General features: G+C 41.3%; 1 protein-coding gene and 1 long non-coding RNA gene across 2 annotated transcripts in view; one reads left to right on the top strand and one right to left on the bottom strand.

Annotated features, from left to right (window-relative positions):
• The window catches only part of LOC140252707 (uncharacterized), a 195,200-nt gene that overhangs the window by 55,616 nt on the left and 121,202 nt on the right, over positions 1-18,382 (top strand). The window lies entirely within an intron of this gene.
• LOC140247190 (lymphotactin-like) lies at positions 2,935-6,598 on the bottom strand. The gene is made up of 3 exons (XM_072326608.1): positions 6,451-6,598; positions 3,939-4,056; positions 2,935-3,217 (listed from the first exon to the last, which is right to left on the bottom strand). Exons 1-3 carry the CDS (start codon positions 6,596-6,598, stop codon positions 3,112-3,114), a joined length of 372 nt encoding a protein of 123 aa, XP_072182709.1. The 3' UTR covers positions 2,935-3,111.

Below are 18,382 nucleotides of genomic sequence, written 5' to 3'. Positions count from 1 at the left end.
AGATACTTAGTCCTCTTTTTTCTCACATAGGATCTTGAACAATCTGTTAAAATATGATCAACTGGTGAAAACACAAATGATGGATACTGAAGGCATGCAAAAAATGATCAAGGAACAGTTCATCGCTGAGAGTTTGAGACTGAGTGTTACAATGATGGTTGCAGTGAGAGCTGATTGTTGTTGTAAATTTAACTTTCTGTCTCTTTGGTGTGGCAGAAGACAAATGTTTGAGTTGTTTCAAAGACTGTTGCTCTGCCATGTGTATTTGGAGAGTCCCCACTGGCAGATGGAACCACAGTTCTTATAAAAGGAGTCAAAGAAAATCGATGTTCATATTACTGGACTAAGTCTAGCAGAGGATAAACAGAAAGGGAAGCAGTCGCCATGTTCCCTACCTCACCTGGGGAAGAAATGAGTGGGCAGGCAGGTGCAAGGAGGTCATCAGTGCAACCACAGCCCCAGATTTTCAAAAGTACCTTAGAGTCTTCTGTTTTCCCATGTGAGATGTTTCCTAAGGATGATACGGAGACAAGGACTGTGGTCCTTACTTGCCTCCAACACAGCAGCAGCACTCTAGTTCTTCATTTTGTACTTGCCTTTTTGTGTATGAGAGAGAGCTTTTAGTACTATTTTCCTTTCTTTTTAAAGCAGTTTGAGAGCCTCAGGAAAAGAACTAGTCAGAAGCAGTACTAGTACAAATAAACCTCAAGGTTATATGTAGCTAGAGATGACAAAAAATAGCACAGACCTGGAACTAGAGTAAGGACAGGGGTGAAATTGGCAGGGAAATACAGAGAAATCCCTTGGGTTTAGTGGCTTGGAAGAAATAGGTGCAAAATATACTGACCAGCCATAATTTTCTCCCAGGAAGGACAGAAGGAACATTACAGATCTTGAAATGTATAATAAACACGGTACAATTAAGGAGGATGATTCATTCTTAGAAACTGTTATTAATAAGTTCATGAACTGTGATGAAGATGAGCAGATATAAAATATTAATTGCTATGCGATGTTTAATTAGTCTATCCTCAGGTTATGGTTCTTAAAATAAAAAAATTAATATGTTCACTTAGAGATTAATTCTGTGATAAGATACTACTGAGTATGAGCTTTAAAGTCCTATTTGCCAGAATGCTGTTTTAAGTCAGTTCTGCTCTCCTAAGTGGGAGCAGATTGTATTTGTCTGAGACAACATACCGCAGAGATACTTTCAAAGGTAATCTTGTTTTGTAGTCTGCTGGTGTTCTGATAATGGTGAAGAGAACATATGTGTTTCTGTTTGCTATAATGTGAGTGATTGGGGTCTTCTTTTAGTCAATTCAAAATGAAAGGTAATTTATATATTGGCATGTTCCAGAAACATCTTGATATTGGTTTAGACGTGTAAATCTCTTCTTACTGGGCTTGTAACATTTCTTCTAGTATAGATGCTGACATCTTCAGCTGTTTTGTAGTGTGATGTATGCAGTCATCCTTCTTCCCTGCCTGAGCAGTAGCACTGCTTTAAAAACTTTCTGTCCTGCATAATGAAATGCGAATGCATTTCTCTTCATTGAACTAAGCCATGGCAAGACGTGAGCCACAGGAGAGAAATGTTATGTGCAAATATGACCAGAGCTTGAAACAGTTAGGGATGGCTTTTAGAGGAACATGATCTTATTTCTGTAGCATTGTTTGGAAGTGCTGTAGTTTCATGTGTATCACTGAGAAGTTCTGTAATGAAAAGCCCATGTTTAGACACAATACAGGCTACACTTATGTGGGTAATACAGTGGGAAGTTAGTGCCTGAAGTCTCTATGCTTATAACTGTCCTTCAAGTTCACTGAACACCAGTTTTCACTCTTTACCCAGAGTTCTTGTGTATTTACTACTGATAATGTGAGGGTCATCACTAGGTTGTTTGAGGCCTGACTTGAAGTACCCAATCTTTTGACAATGTATTGTCTCAAAAAAGGGGTTTAACAGCAGAAATATGATATAGAAAGCCCAGAATCAGATTATATGAGGCGGAAGTAGTGTCAGCTCTCACTGGCTTGCACAAATGACTTAACATTTGAGCTGTCAACTCAGTACGTGTTTCAACAGTCTTAGTCCACACGACATACAAGCAGACAAATGTATGGTCTACTTGAGGCTTAGAGTAACTTTATTAAACTTAAGAGTATTGAAATTCTTTAGTAGAATATGTTGAATTTAAAACAACAGTAGATGTATACAGATACTTTGTTTCCTGGGCAAGAAATTCATATGAGTTGGTGAAACACTGACTCCAGCCATGGTTTGTTCTTGTTTATTCAGAGAAAAACTGTGTAAAAAAAACCCAATTACCTTTCTTTTTCCTTTTTTTTTTTTTTTTTTTTTTTTTTTTTTCCCAATTCTGTTTCAAATGACAGTGTAACTGAAGTAAAATGAAAGTCAGAGAGTAGGATAAGCCTTCGCAAGGATAAGTCCGAATAGAGTTGCATTCTTAAACTTGCCCTGAATTTGATCCAGGTCATCCCTTGGTGAGAGTATTCATACATTGTTGTGGCCTGAGTCTAAAATCAGAGCCAACAGTGCAATACTACACATAAAAATAGAAAGCCCAAGGATGTCCTTCTCAATATTGCACTGCTTGGGTGATTGCCTGATGCATGACATCAGCTTTCTTATAGTTAATATAAGTTTGAGTAACCATAAAGTCATACAGAACCTTTTGAGTCTCAGCACTCAGTGCAGAACATTCACCCCCATCAGCCTGGAGGTACTCCTTTCCATCTCTGTGAGAGATAATTTTCTTCCCTGTAGCATGTGAAACCATCTCTGTTCGTTCACCCTTAAATCCTATACTAGTCACGACAGCAAAGATGAGAAGATATCTACATTCATTTGTAAATAAATATTGACAAGCATTTCAGACAACAAATGGTGTAACAGAGTCCAGATATAATATGAAGAAGTCAGCAGACATTGAAACAGTGATTAATAGATTTCGATGAGTTCATGTTTGTGCACAGAATTTATTGCTAGTAGAATTTACAAGCAGATAACAAGGCTTTCTTCCCTGTTGTATGTGGCAGTGATGACTCTTCCATTTTGTTGGCCTCAGGTACCTGCCAAGGACAGGATTATCTTCTTCTGGTAGTACGTCTTCTGTCTACTCTCTTCATAGCAGACTGCACCCATTTCTGATCAGGGTGTACACAGATCTTGATACCATTTGCTGTGATAAACCTGCAGAGGGAAGGAAAGCCAGGCAGCCATTAAGTTCTGGTACCTGAAGCCAGGTTTGCTGTTCTTTTTTTTTTTTTATGCAGTGCATGAGAATAAGTGTGGTAAAATCATATTGCACGCTAGAGTTTAAAATAGTTACTTGGCATAACAGCAGCTAGCAATATCAGTTCCCTATTCATGGCATAGGTAAGTATGCAATACATATGGTTATATGCATATATGCTGATACTTAATTTAAAATGTAGCATTCCTCATAATCTGAGAATTTGTGTGAAATTGTGATGCTCAATTATTTCCTAGGAGTAGGTGTCCTTGATTTGATTAGAAACTGCACGTGAGATACAGAGGCCAAATACATCTCCTGCCAGGCGTTACAGTAATTCCACACACTTCCACAGGACCCTTTCCCTTTGCTCAATTCAGCGCCTAGGCACTCCCTGAGATTTCTTCAACCTTCTGGGTAGAAAGATTGTAGATGTCCAGTAAGAATTCTGCCAGCTCTGGTGAGCAGCATGTGTCTTCAGGCTCTCTGTCGCGCCACCTTTTGCCTCTCCCCTTGTCAGTATGTGACTGACTCCTTCACAGGGAACTGGAAGGATGACCTGAACTAGCCTGAGTCTGCAGGCTGGGCTGTGAAGTGTCTTCTGATACCTTTTCCCTTTTTGATGGAAGCTTGTTTGCATAGTTGAGTGTGGAAGTGGGCAGTGCATTAGATACTTACATGACGGCTTCCACTGGAACTTTCTGCTTTTCATAGCTGACAATGCTTCTGATGTCCACTTTCTGTGCAGACAGATTTACGCAGGACAACTTGCGCATTGACTGACTTGCAACGCTCCCTGCAAGGGGAAGAACGGTTGAATGACGAAGGCAGTCAATACTGTATTCACATTTTAACCGCAAAAACTTCTTCTAAATTGTGAGTTCCAGCTGATTTCCAGCTGTGGTTTGAATGTGAGCTTCTCATGAGACGTGCAGACAATACCAGTAATACAAGAGAGCTCCGAGTGTCTTTTGTGAGACATCTTATTGTCTGTTAAATGTCATTTGAATCTTTGTGGTGAAATCTGTATCATCTACATATAGGTGCTCATGTAAAGTAGTGCATCTTTTCTGTATAGATTTTGAAATGTTATCTGAATGTGACTGAGTATTACTGTCCCTGCTATCCATTTGAAGGAGAAGTAAAGCTTCTTTCTCAACAGGCATCCCAAACTAGAATTTAAAACCACACCAAAACCACATCAACTCACATACTAACTGTTTAAATACAGGAGATTCAATTTGCAGAATGCTGATTGCATTGCATGCTTGCTGCAAATCTAGTATCAAACCCAATAGAGTGCTAACCAATCCTCTCTTCCCTCCAACATTTGCATATGTTTCAGGGAAAATGCAATTGTGATTAATAAGGAGGCTGTATTAGTATAAAATTCTCTGGGCAGCTGTCACATTACATAGTAACAATGAGGAACAGCTGTTTAAGTGAAGTATATACATATATATTACTAGAAGCTTCTGCTTCTGTTTTTTCTTCGCCCATCAAAGATAGATGGGTTTGGAAAGGCACAGGAGGACAAACAGAATGTGGCTATATTCTGAGGTTTATTCTTGAGGAATGCATAGAGAAGCTGGCTTGAAAAGCCCAAGAGTAGTTCAGGTACAATTTGCTAACCAGAACATCTGCCTTGAGTAATCTTATTATCTGTGAGCTTTTTTTTTAATTTGAAATAATTGCAACGTGAAATCAGCAAACACTTTAGCCTGTGGAGAGGCTGCAGCATGGCCAGTGCATGGCTACAGGCAGAACTGCTAACTCCTGGGGTTTTGTTTGCCTGAAGGAGTTTCTTCTGAGCTTGCATTAGTCACAAGCAGTGCCATATGTTTTCTTGCAATTCAGTACAAGAACATACCTTTCTGCACCCCTCACACTGCTTTTTCAAAATGTGTTATTAAAGAGCTCAAAGGTAGTTGCAAGATTTTTATTATTCCAGTAAATATCCCTGATACTAACGCCTTAGTATCCCTTCTACTACATCATTTCCAGGGAAAATGAATAAGGAATAATGCAAGGAATACACGCAGAGCTTCTCTAAAACAGATTAAAACCAAAGCATATATCCTGGAGCATGATAGTACAAACTGTCAGTTGGTAGCACTTAGCCACGTGTTGCTGTGATGAACAGCAGAAGCATTAATCAAAATATGAGAATGTAGAAAGATCTAGCTCTAGAGGTAATAAGATAATGTAATCAGTATGTGAATACATCATTTTATGAATGCTTATCAGGTCTCAGTTTGGTTTTCATGTGGTTTTGTGAAGTGTTTTTGTATTTGCATGTTTTTGTGGGTTTGCAGTCGGCTTGCATGAGTGTTTTCTGTGATTTTTCTGTGCTCTTTTGCATGAAACTAATTGTGTAAATGTGCTACAAGTAGTACATTTACATGATACACATGGCCTAATCCAAAAGTCGTGGACACAAACATCACTAGTTGTTAACTCATTCAGAACATGACTTAGAAACATGGTTCATTTCAGTGCGCAGAAGTGATCTCCAACAAGGTATTAAATTGTATGAAACCTGAAGGTGAGAAAACCTTGTATAAACACCTTGTTTTCTTTGTGCTTTTTGTTCTTATCTGTTCATTCCAAAATACTTGTTTAGAAAGAAGCAAATATTCAAAATACAGAACAGAACTGGAAGAATTTCGAACATCTTGGGGCATCAAAATTGTTTATGACTATGTGGTCTGAAAAGGTTCAGTAACAATTGAAAACTATATATATGATAGAATCACAGAATTGTCTGAGTTGGAAGGGATCTAGGGACCTTTAAAAGCAATCTAGTCCAGCTCCCTGTAATGAACAGGGACACCTACAGCTACGTCAGGTTGCTCACAGCCCTGTCTAGTCTGACTTTGAGTGTCTCTGAGGACAGGGCATCTATCACATCGCATTGCATCTTCAAGCTTTCATGGTACCAAAACTCTGTAAGAATTATAAGCCATAGGAACTCTCCTTGCATTGAGGTAGAAGCATCAGAATTCATCAACAGAACATCAGATTAAATCTCCCACAAATATTCTGCTTTAGCATCTTTCCTTGCAGCTCTGATCTAGATTTCTTGCAGGTTTGGTCTCAAGCATCAGCTCTGTCTGAGAATGAATCCTGTGTAATTCTTCAGACCATTAGTGCAATGTGGAGCAATTCCTTTCTCAGGTTGTACACTTACCTTCTGCTGTATACAGAGCGAAGACGCCAAGCCAGACTATGACCAGGATGACTGTGGTGTGGAGTTTCATTGCTAGTGGCTTCTCTCTTGAGGCAGAAAAGAAAGTGGTTATGGTGAGGTACCTTTTACAGAGCTTATATATTGTCATCCAGTGGTCAGTTCTTGTGTTCACTCTTGGGGCGTCATGGTGGGGTTGAGTGCAAGTGGAAAAACTTGAGTGGCAGTACTTTTTCTGGTGACAGAACCACCTCCTTTCCCCCACCCATCCTTCACTAGCCCCCCTGTGAAGGCTTTTCCTGCTCAAACCCCACTGTGGTTGCACTTGCTTCTGTGCTGCAAGTTAGGTTTATTTCAAGCTGCAAAAAGTGAGAGCTCTTGCTCTGTAGTGGAAACCTTTAACAAATGTTCCTGTCCTTTCATGCCTCAAGTTACAGTGCTGCAGCTAAGCCTGACCACAGAGGTACAGAATAACATTCAGGCTTACCTCTTTGACCAACAGGCTGCTTGAAAAGGGAATTGTGAGCTAATGGATGGTGGAAACAGGAACAACTCGGCTTTTTCCGTAGTTGCTGTAGATTGTTTGTCACTTAAGTATTTAACTTAAGATGTTGCTGTGGAATGCTGTCAGTCCCATCTCCTGTATGTGTTGGAGCTTGCCAAATCTTCTGTTTTCTGTGCAATTTTGAGTCAAAACAGATACCATGAATGTTTTGGGAAAAGGATGAATGAGTATACTGTTATATAGAGGGCCAGTTCCACTAGCTCTCCTGCTAGTCTTCCAGAGCTACATCACAGTGGCTTCAAAGAAGAACAAGAATTCATTAAGCCTAATTCTTTTCATATTATGCTCTATTACAAAGAAAGGGGATAGAAAAATAAGCAAGCCATCAGGCACAGTTCACAGGAGAGAGGAAAACAGTTCACTATGCTTTTGTGTAAACATGGCGTCAATAACAGGCCTGTCAACTTGTTTTTCCACTTGTGCCTTTGTCAGAGGTGTCCTTTTACACAGTCTGTGTAGTCAAATTACCCAGTGTTGTGTGTTCTTCCTGTGTTATACTAAGGTGGTCTGGGTTACTGGATAGCATTGTTGCACGTCAGAGGTTTTACACCTGCACGTTTTCCAGGAATGCTGTGAAACTCCAGGCACCACATGTAGCAGTACCTGAGCTGACATCATTATCTGGAGCCTCTGAGGAGAAATCTTCCTTCATGCCCAATAGAAAAGCCACACTTTTAAGGCCTTTGGAGACCCAGCTGGGCTTTCTATCAATAGATAAGAACCACACTGCCTGATGCATGAGACAGAAGGCAGTGGTTTAAAACAGCTGTCAGCTCAAAGCCTAGAGCAGATGGAAGCCTTGTTGTTTCATCTCAGCAAGTTAGTTCTAACTTTTCAAGTTCTCAGTATAAATTGCTTTACATGGGGAAGTACAGCCATTCCCTAAGATTGCTCAGAAAAATTAAGATGGAGTAAAGAAGTGAGCTCACATGTTTCACTCCTAGGTTGTAGTGGCTGACCTGTAAGCCCAGGAACAGCTTGTAGCTCTTACAGCTTCTATAAGAACACAGTGCTTGGTTTACTTGTCCATACATACACACTATTTGATATAGTTTGACTCTTTCATCTGTGTCATGCAATCTAAGGAAAATTAATGGAAAAAGTAGACTGTAAGCAGATGTAAGATACTTGCTGCTTTGTTTGAATGGCTGTTAAATCAACATAAGTTGCTCCAAATGGAAAATTGGACTGTGGTTTGAATGTGAGCTTTTCGTGAGACGTGCAGACAATACCAGTGATACAAGAGAGCTCCAAGTGTCTTTTGTGAGACATCCCACTGTCAGTTAAATGTCATTGGAATCTTCATGGTTAAATCATCTACATATAGGTGCCCATGTGAAGTAGTGCATCTTTTCTGTATAGATATATTTCAAAATCCAGATAAAAATATATCTTATGTGTCTCAGTATTACTGTACCTGCTTTTCAAGTGAAGGAAAAGAAAGCTACTCGTTTCACAGTCTTATTACCTGTGTGCATTTCTCTGTTGAAAGTAATTGCAGTGTCCTTTCAGCAAATGCATGTTATCCTTCAGAGGGACTGCAGCATGGCCTGTGCATGGCTACTGGCAGAACTGCTAATTCCTGGGGTTTTGTTTGCCTGAAGGAATATCTCTTCTGAGTTTGCATTAGTCAGAAGCTGTTCCATATGTTTTCTTGTAGTTCAGTACAAATACATACTGTCTCACTCCAATTATCAGAGCAAGAGGGGAGATTCTTTGATATACCTGGAGTGAGACTGAGACACAAGTGAGGTCAAATGTTATCTGACCAGTTAATGATCAATTCAAGTGATGGGGAAGGGAAAGGCTGGTGATAATTACAAATTAGGATGATCGGGAAGGGAAGACAGGCAATAGGAAAGATAAGAAAAGAGTGAAAAGTATGTAAAGTGGGGATAGTCACCACCAAGGATACAGCAGTGTCTCATTTTGTGTCATTCTCACAGTCCAAGGACAGGGCAGGAGTAAGGGTGCAGGGGAAGGTGGTGGCAGAATGGATGGCCTTATGCAGCAAGTAGGTAAACAGTAGGCAACTGACAGTGGGTCCAGGAGAAACAGGCAGGTCTTAGGTAGCAGGCCGAGGAGACTCAGGCAGCTGGCAAGTATCACACCACAAGGTGCCTGATATCCAGCAGTACTGGACCGATATCCCCTGTAAATCCTGTTTTGCTCTAGCCTCTTTCCTTGCAGCTCTGATGTAGATCTCCTGCACATTTGATCTTAGCAATCAGCTCTGTCTGAGAATGAATCCTGCCTGAGCTCCTCAGTAGTACAGTGTGGAGCAGTTCTTTTCCTACTCTTAGACTGTTCCATCATGTGCAGAGTGAAGACCCCAAGCCAGACAATAACTAGGATAACTGGTATGGAGTTTCATTACTGGTGGCTTCTCTCTAAAGGCGGAGAAGAAAATTATCATGAGCCACCTGTCACAGAATTTATATCCTGTACAGGACATGAGGCAATGGGTCACTGCTCTCTGCTGACCAGTTTTTGGCTTAGAACTTGTTCATGATGCTTGACAGTTTTAAGCTTTTGCTGTGCTTAAAAAGACTTAACTCCCACAGCCTTTGTCTCCACAGAATAAGGTACTTTAGCTTAGAGACCGTAAGATCCTGTCTGATTTTCCAATATGAAATATTTCATTCTTTGTACTGACTAAGCTAGTAAAATATTACCTGACACAAAGAAGGCAAGGAGCAGCTGGGTCAGGATCTCATGTGGAAGAGGAGAGAGATCGGCTTCAGTTCAACATTGACTGAGTTAGCTCTTCCAGCAAATGCAGCAATCCAGATGAGACACAGCTCTGGGAGAGGAGAGCAATAACAAACCTTGCTCAAAGGCTCTCCACAGCCATTCAGCCCCTATTCAGGCAGAGCAGCCTACCTGCGTATCACAGATACAACTTACAGATACAGAGACAACTGGACACAGAAGAGCGAGAGGGACATGTGAGAACCATCATGCAGAGCAGAAGGCAAAGTCAGAGCCTACTCTAGTACAGATCCTAACCAGCTAGAGAATGCAGTAGTTTTCTTAATTTTATGAGGTCATTTAAACTGCAGCAATTTTTGCACATACCCTAATTCATGTCAGCAAACCCAGTGAAGGAAAAAAAATATGCAGTGAAGAGCACATTGGGCCTGATATCAGAATTTCCTTACCAGGATATGAGTCTGACATACTGCATTTTCTCATACTGTCCTTATCTTTCAAAGAGTCAGGCCAAGATCTTCACAAATAAGTAAATCAGACAGTCCTAGAAATGAGTGTCCTTAGTGACTATTTCACAGCCCTTCTTTGTGTCAGGTGAGGATATCTGTGGAATATTCTCAGGCTGCTGTATTTTTTTCCTTCCTTTTGTTGTTGTTGTTATATCTGCTTTTTCTTCCTTCCTTCTCAAGTAAGACACAGAATACAGGTTTTGTTTAGCATTTCTTTCTGTGCATGACTTATCTGTGTAGAATCAAGGGTGTGGAAACCGAGTCTTACTCTATTAGTCTTCAGGAGAACATTCAGAACTGGAGGTTGATCTAAACAAATGGGCTGCCTCTAGGTAAACATGAGTTTCTTTAGTTTTCTGTGGAAAGCTCAAGTTCTTACATTTTCTAAGTAGGGACAGCTACTCAGCTGTACCTCATACTTTGGAGAGAGCCTGGCCAGTCAACGGGAGCTTGGATTTCTTTGCTCCATGATGGTCACCAAAGGGAATATATTGAACTGAAATTATTGGGGAAAGGGGAACTGGAGACATAAGAACACAGATAAGTGGTGTTTGCATGTCTTTGTCTCATCTGTTGTGCATGTAATATTACAAGTACACAGGGTTTTCCTTACAGTGCCAGGGAATAATTCTGCAGGGGGGGAAGGAGGATGGGGGGCGGAAACAGATGAATAATGCGACATTTGTTTTCTGAAATGTCCAAAATGGAATCTTTGGGATTCTTTCCTGTCTATTTTTTCAGCATGTAGCTAGTTTCATTTGTTTAAAACAATAAGTATTAGCATTTCTAATAACCAAACCTACATGAGGTTCCTGAGACAGAGTTTAACAAATTTGCTAAGTGCTAAGGAGTGATGGAGATACAAAAGGACAATTCCAATGCTGCTGCAAGAGAAATCTAGGGATTTGTTTCTCTTTTTAATGAGGATAATTTTTCTTCCTTCAAAAGCAATTTAAGTAGGCGCAGCCTTTTGAAGAAGTAGTTTTGTACTTTGTCTCTCAGATGAAGAACTATCACACTTTCTAACCACACCACTGCTGAGGTGCACTGCCTTTCTTCATGCTAGTCACTATAATCTGATGATTTTGGGCCACATCCTGTTCTGCAAAGTGTTGAAATATTTAAAACTGATCACAGCGCCTGATCCTAATCTACTCTTACTCTATGAAATAAAACACAGTGCTCACGCAGCTGTACCTTTCAAGTGATACAGACAGGGAAGAAGTATTTTCCTTTCATTTGGCTTTTCTGTTTCCTTAGCCGTTTGCTCAGTGAGCCAGTATCAGTGATGGAGTAACAGCACAAATGAAGCCTTAAATGACAAAGGTGATGAAAAAAGAACTCAGCTCTCACAGGCTTGCAGCAGACACCTACTCTTGACAATGTTCCACTCTGAACTTTCTGAAAGAATCCTTGGGGTTTATTCATTCTCTGGGTTTTTCCCCTCGTAATCACTATGAGTGTGAAAGCACGTGTTAGACAATTGCTCCAGTCTGTATTCTTCACCTGGGCTCACTGCAGTGTGTGATGCAGTGTGTGATGCAGTGTGGTAGGCAAGAGGGTATGGGAAAATTCCCCCCTCAGCCTTCTTCAAATTAGCATTCATTTTATACTTTGTAATTTCAAACAGTGGGCTGTGGCTGTTAAATGCTGTTTCACTTTTCCTTTGCAACCTAATTTTATCTCTCAGTGAGGGCTGCAGAAAACCCCACCATGTCTAAGGCAGCCATAAATTAAGAGCTCCCTCCCATGGCTGTCACATTTCTTGCACGTAATTGAGCAGATTTTGGCATGACCATGGGCCATTTTATTCCTCTCCTATGGTTCAGTATGGCCATATGTGCAGCACTCTGCTCAGTGTAACAGGGCATGCCAAACCTGGTGATTGCCATCACTTTCACACACAAATCCGTGACAGGGGCCAGTAAGCCTACCTGCTTGTGCCAGGTCTAGTTTCCATTAACCGTTTTGCTCTATACATATGAGCTTACTTATTGGCATGGGGCACTGGGTTCTTCCACCCCCTGCGCTTCCTCCTTTGACATAAACAGTCATTTTCACAGAATGGCTGAGTTGGAAAGGGCCTTTGGATGTCATCTGGTCCAACTCCTCTGCTTAAGCAGGAATACCCCAAGTAAGTTGCCCAGGCCTCATTTTAAACACAGAAAAGAAGGTTGCTAATTTTATAATTTAAGGCACACGAAAGAATAGGTGACCTAATTTAAGAACTACCTTCTCTATCCTGGTTCCTACCTTGTTCTGACTCTTCTCATTGTCAGTCCACCTGTGACCTCATGCTGTTCATTGCAGGGGAGTTGAGCTAGATGACCTTTAAAGGGTCCTTCTCGCTCAAACAATTCTATGGTTCTATGAGGTATTTTGCCTCCTCCCACCACGTGCAACCAGCACATTCATCACAAGCGATGATACAGTTTTTGTATAGTGCTTCTCCTATGAGGTTCTCAAAAAGTGGTAAGAATATTGGAAACTATAATTAGCATCCTCCATGGCAAAGGAAGAAACAGGTCTGGCAAAGTAGAGAATTTGTGCTATAGCAGTGCACTGTTCCTCAGTTTGGCTGTGGAGAGGGTTGTCTGATAGCCGGACTCTAGGAAATAGCTACTGTGACTCTTGCCTTGAGTTAGCAATATAAGTTTTTTTCTGCGGCAGGTAGCTATGGTTTTTAACATTTAGGTGAGAGTTGTATGTTTTTACTGTTTGGAAGTGAAGCCCACAGGAGAAGCGTAGATTGGGTGCTCCTTAAAGAACTGCAAGAGTTCCCTCATGGGGAACTGGGGCTAGGAAGTTAGCAAACTCTTGCGCTGTCTCCAGATTTGTACCTTGCTCAACCCATCATCCATTTGGTTGAGCCTCACAGTTATGATTTGTTACTCAGCCTTTAAGCACTCTCTTGCTCCCATCTGATCTCTCCTTCTGTGCTCTCTGATTAAATATATCTTAGACGTGTATCTTCTTCATGAGGGAACACAGCTCTTGCTTAAAATCAGTTTGACTGGACTGGGGCTGAGTGGGGTGAGACAGGTGGGTCACGGAGGCTGCTGCTACTCTCCACTCTCCCTTCCTTCAGACCATGGCATATAATGTAGGTTGCTGTATCATGAATATGAGCAATACTGGGGTTCCATTTTGCCATTCTTCTATAAGAACTCAGCACCTTGGTCTAGCGTACGTAAGTGTAAAGGAAAGAGAGAGAACATGAAGTGAATATTGCCGGGGAAAGCAGATGGAAGTAACTCAATTGGTCCAGGTAAATTGAATTCTTCTACTCTCTTATTACCTATTCTCTGTTTGGTAATGTAAGCTTTGCCTCAGGGAAAGAGAAGGTTGAAAGTTGAGCCAAAAGGTTGGGGCTTTACACCTTGGGGAATTAGCTAATGTGAGCAACCAGGGGAGAACTGAAATTGCAGAGAGAAGAAACTGGCAAGCGTTGAGCTTCCTTTCCCTGGGTAGAAGAGTTGGAAGGAGGAGAGAAGAGGTGGAGATTTCCAAGATTTAGAGGCCTTGGGGAAATGGGTCTTAATGAATGAATTTCAAGGGCAAACCAAGTTCCTTGCTCTTGTTGTGAGGTTAAGAAACCACGTTCATCACCCGCTGGTGACCACTGTTCTTTCTTCCTGGTCAGAAAGCTGTCCTGGCCTGCCAGTACCTCACTGCAGGTTACAAGGAGAAGCCATCTCAGCATTTCTGCAGCAGTCTTTTTCATGCAGGAGGTCAGGCTAGGAGCTCTGCCAAGCCTTCCGGGTCTGAAAAACTACTTAAACACATTTTCCTGCAGTAGAGCTTGCCATTACAGCAATCCAGTTTTAGCTGACTTTGGGCATGTCTTTGCTTGGGCACCTTCACAGTAGAAGGAAGGAGGACAGAGTTCAAACAGGTGAGAATCAGGTTTTGTGTCTTCATGATCCTGACGGTAGTTGTGCTTTGGAGGCTACCTGTGCTCTGCCCGCTTTGTGTGGGTAGCTCTAGCTGGAGCCCAGCAAAGCAGGAAGCTGGTGAAGGAGAACAGAGATGGTTAAAAATCAGCAAGGTGTACCAGACAGAGATAACGTGCCAACCTCTCAGAAAGAAACAGACATAACTGCCAAGGATGGTTTTGCAAGGCCTTAATTTCATCTAACAATAACTAGATACAAAAACTCTTTATAGCAGCTGTTGAGGAATATCTCCTTTTGAGTCCTCTTGCTATGCTGTAAGTCTGGTTTACAGGCATGCTTGTGAAGCACAAGTTCCAGTTTTCCTTTCCTTCTTGAACTAGTAAGACTTTCCACAAGCATGGACTGGGTGTTCGATATCCTGCCAAAACATACTGAAGTGTTGTCTGGAAACTGAACCGGACTGTGTGCCAGCACTTACACCAGCCTGCCTGTGCTACCACCAAGCAGCCAAATTCCCTGCTTGTCACCAGTGTCTAAACTCTTTGGTGCAGACAAGGTGTTATTACACTACCGACTACTGGGATCTGTCTACAGATCAGATCCTGAAGTGCTGGCAACAAGTGGGATCTCTGGGTTGCTGTGCAGAGTTGTGCATAGTAAGGTTAACAGTGGATTTGGTTAACCTGACAGTGAATGCGGTTTCATTGTGTGAAGTCTGCTATTGCCCTGGGTGGATTTTTTGGGGTTAATATATTGCGAGGGTAACAAATCCATATGTGTGAGGGATTTTAATTTCCCGGTTAGAAGGTGGGCAAGTTGCTGATCTTGGTAAAGCAGTAAAAATGATTTTAAATCATCATTTTCCTTGATCAGCCACATAACAGTCTTATTTCTGAGAGAACTGAGTGACTTAAATTGTTTATTTAGATATTTCTAAGGTGATGTTTACTATAGGGCTGATCTTCTCCAAAGGAGTTTTTTTCCAGTTCCCTCAATATAGTGATAGGAGATCAGGCCTTCCCAATACCTGTTTGGTACAGGTGCAGTGTGAACAAGTTAAATAACCGGGTTCATACTATCAACAGTCTGTCATTTTCATTTACCTTGGTATTTTAAAATCCTGATTTTTTAAAATCCTGAATTGAGAGGAATTATTTGCTTGTAATTTTTAAAGGCTCAGATATAGGACACGTTGACTTGTTAAAGTGTTGAAGCCCATCTAGAAGCTGGTTTGGGTGAAGCTGGACAAGGTTTTCAGAAATGTCTAATAGTGTGTGTTATAAAGAAATATATAATATTCATTTCCAGAAGTATGAAATGGTGACATAAATGAACCTGCCAACTTTGCATGAATGAAGAAGAATGTTTTTAAAAGCCTTCTATCCTTGTTCCTTGTGTCCAGTCCTGTTTCACACGTGCGGATTCAGGTTGTGTTTAGAGATCACATCTCTCCGCTCTTCACACTGGGATTGTGCAGCAGGTTCTTTCCATGAGAGGTTTTGTTTTTCCTTCCCATCTGATGCTGGCTTTTGTTAAGAGCTTCTAATCCAAGTTTTCAAAGGAAGTGGCTTGTTTTTTATCAGAAAACATTAAAAAAAATATTCTGATTATCTGGGTTCCTGTCACGTTCTGATAGTTTCTTCCTGTAACCTTTCTGTCTATCATTTGCATTGGCTATGCCTACTTAGTGAGGATACTTCTATTTCTTTCTCTGTATTCTTCACTTAAAATATATCCTAAAAATCTCTTAAGACTGCATGATGTTCAACTTGTACAATCCGGATCTATTAGAAGCTGAAGGCCCTTAAGATTAAAAAATCATGGCACTTTTTCAAAGAAGGGATTTGATTTTTATTTTTTTTCATGAATTTGAGAATTCTAAGTATTTAGGGATATGGTAATGTGATTTTGTCAAGATCATCTTAAAATATCTTGAGGAATAGATTTATTTCCTTGAATCATAGACTGGACATATAGATAGCAATGGAACAATGCCATGCCCAGGGAGAGCTAATCCACCAGACCCTGAAGATAAAAGAGAAATCAAACCCCGCACTAAATTTCCATAAAGGAGAATATGCTTACCTCATGAGACAGCAGAGAGGCAACGTCAGGAAATGCAACTCTTCTAGCTGTACTGGGAGTTCTGGCAATGCTGAATGTCAGGTGACAAATCCCTCGGGCACAGCTTTGAAATTACACTGTTCTTATGGTTTCCCTGCTGCTTCTGTTGGGCATATGGTTCAAAGCAATGAAAACTGAGATGAGTATCAGCCTACCACTGCCTTTGCTTACTGCTGTGCCTCTGACTTTGTTTGAAATGACATGCCAAGCATTGGTTCCTGTGCATGAAACAGCTGGTTTGTTTGAAAGGTACTAAAGCACCCCAAAGCAAAAATGGCCTCACGTGGCAAAAATGTTTTTTCCTTTCATCACAGGTTTTTCTGTTTGAGCTCAGGCTTCTCTCAGGCCACTGGCAGCTCAGTGCATACTCATACACATTGCTAGCTGAGTAGGGTGGCTCTGTGCTGGCTGCTTTAGCCTGTGCTCACATTATTGCAGTGGCAGTTCCAGGATGCAGTTTGTGGTTGTTTTTCTGCCATCTGTAAATGCCTGGACTCCAAAGAGGCTTTGATCAACATGGGCTTCCTTCCTGCCCCTGACTACATGGCTGTTTTCCAAACAGCTCACAGAGGAGAAGTGCCTCTCCAGGTGAGCCAGGCTGTGAGCTGCCCCACTTGGTGAGTGTAGATTCCTGCAGGCTCTCCAAGTTCCACTCCAGCCCCACCTGAAAGCGGCTGTAGCTGTTTTCCCTGATAAACAGAATAGCTGCTTCTGAGTGTGGCCTTGACTGTTTCGCCAGAGGGTTACAGACCTTACAATGAATTTTGGGATCCTATTCTGAGAATGTGAAAGGCTGTCAGCTTATATAAAGTCTTATGCAAGAAATTATTCTAGGGAGAATTCAAAGCTGATTTTTCCTCCCACCTGTGGCTATCCATTACATTTTGCCTACGTGTTCTTTCCATGCCTTTTTTATACTGTAGTGAACTTAATACCTAAGCTGCTGTGTGTATTAGTTATGCTTCATTGCAGCCCCTGTGCTTTGATGCCACTGCTCTGTTATTCCCAGAGAGGGAACGTCCTTGGCCACTCACTTGGCTGCCCTGTGACCAGGAAACAACACCTCATTAATATCTTTTACTGACCGGTGATTGCTAGGTACTGCTTTGTGGAATGAGAGAAGGAAAAGACTCTGTTGTGGCACTTGGCCTATCTCCTGGATATTTAAAGGTCTGCTCTGTCTATAAATAAACTCGTAACAGGAATTGTCTCACTGCAATTTATTGATGGGCCTGCTGTCATGACAGTGGAACCTTCTGCACCGTGCCAGCATACGCCTGGTTGAAGGAACAAGGTCTGGGGCCTGCTGCACTGCTAGCGTAGGACAGTGGGTGCTGCAGGGAGAGCAGGCAGCCTGAGGAAAGCAGTACTTCCATGAAGCATGAGACCCCTGGCACACACTGCTAGGGCCTGGGTGCTGAGCTGTGTGTGCAGAGCTTATAGCAGGTACAGGACCACGAGAGACACCACTGCTGCTGGCTTCTGTACATGCTTTTACTTACGTCAGGAGCAGCTTGCTGCTAGTGGGGTTAGCTATCCTGTGTTTGACTCGTTCTCATCTTTCTAGTATGCCATATGTTAAATTTTATCTACTGTGATAAAAATGCCTCTTTCATGATGTTTTTTTTTTTTTTTTAATCCTTGATGGAGAAACTAAATGGTGCTGTACTGTAACAGTAAAGCAAATGAGTATAGATAGCAGCTTTTGAGTATGGGAATATATATTTTTGTGCATACACCAAAGCTCTATGGGATGGATTTTCCACGAAGAATTTCTGTCTCTAATTTAGAAGGACCTTTCATCTGAGATAATAAGTGAGAAGACAATATACTGCTTCATTCTGCACTTCACTCTGCGAGAATTGCTGAGGTTTTTATACCAGTTGCCCATAAATGCTATGTTTCTGCTGGGGAACAGCAGAGGCACATCTGGGTTTAGTGCATCCTAGTGGTCAGGAGTTGCATTTAAGGATTTGCACTTTAGATTTGCAGTTGAAATTAAATGTATTAGTGCTGAGGGGACCTTTGCTCAGATTTGTACAGTACCGTTACGGCTTTACTTTCATTACTTAAAAAATAAACCTGTTTTATATCTCAAATGAACATAACCAAGGATTACTAGTAATTAA

Source organism: Excalfactoria chinensis, chromosome 1 (genome assembly GCF_039878825.1).
Source record: "Excalfactoria chinensis isolate bCotChi1 chromosome 1, bCotChi1.hap2, whole genome shotgun sequence".
Taxonomy (NCBI): Eukaryota; Metazoa; Chordata; class Aves; order Galliformes; family Phasianidae; genus Excalfactoria; species Excalfactoria chinensis.
Note: the sequence above shows the minus strand (reverse complement) of the source record. Positions and strands in the feature narration are given on the sequence as shown.

What these genes read in the sequence shown, in the direction of transcription:
- LOC140247190 (XM_072326608.1), bottom strand. Translation starts at nt 6,598, where the DNA reads ATGACAATATATAAGCTCTGTAAAAGGTACCTCACCATAACCACTTTC. An exon ending in CGCTCTGTATACAGCAGAAG is followed by an intron (nt 4,057 to 6,450) that starts GTAAGTGTACAA and finishes TTCCCCTTGCAG; the next exon opens with GGAGCGTTGCAAGTCAGTCA. An exon ending in GTTCCAGTGGAAGCCGTCAT is followed by an intron (nt 3,218 to 3,938) that starts GTAAGTATCTAA and finishes TTCCCTCTGCAG; the next exon opens with GTTTATCACAGCAAATGGTA.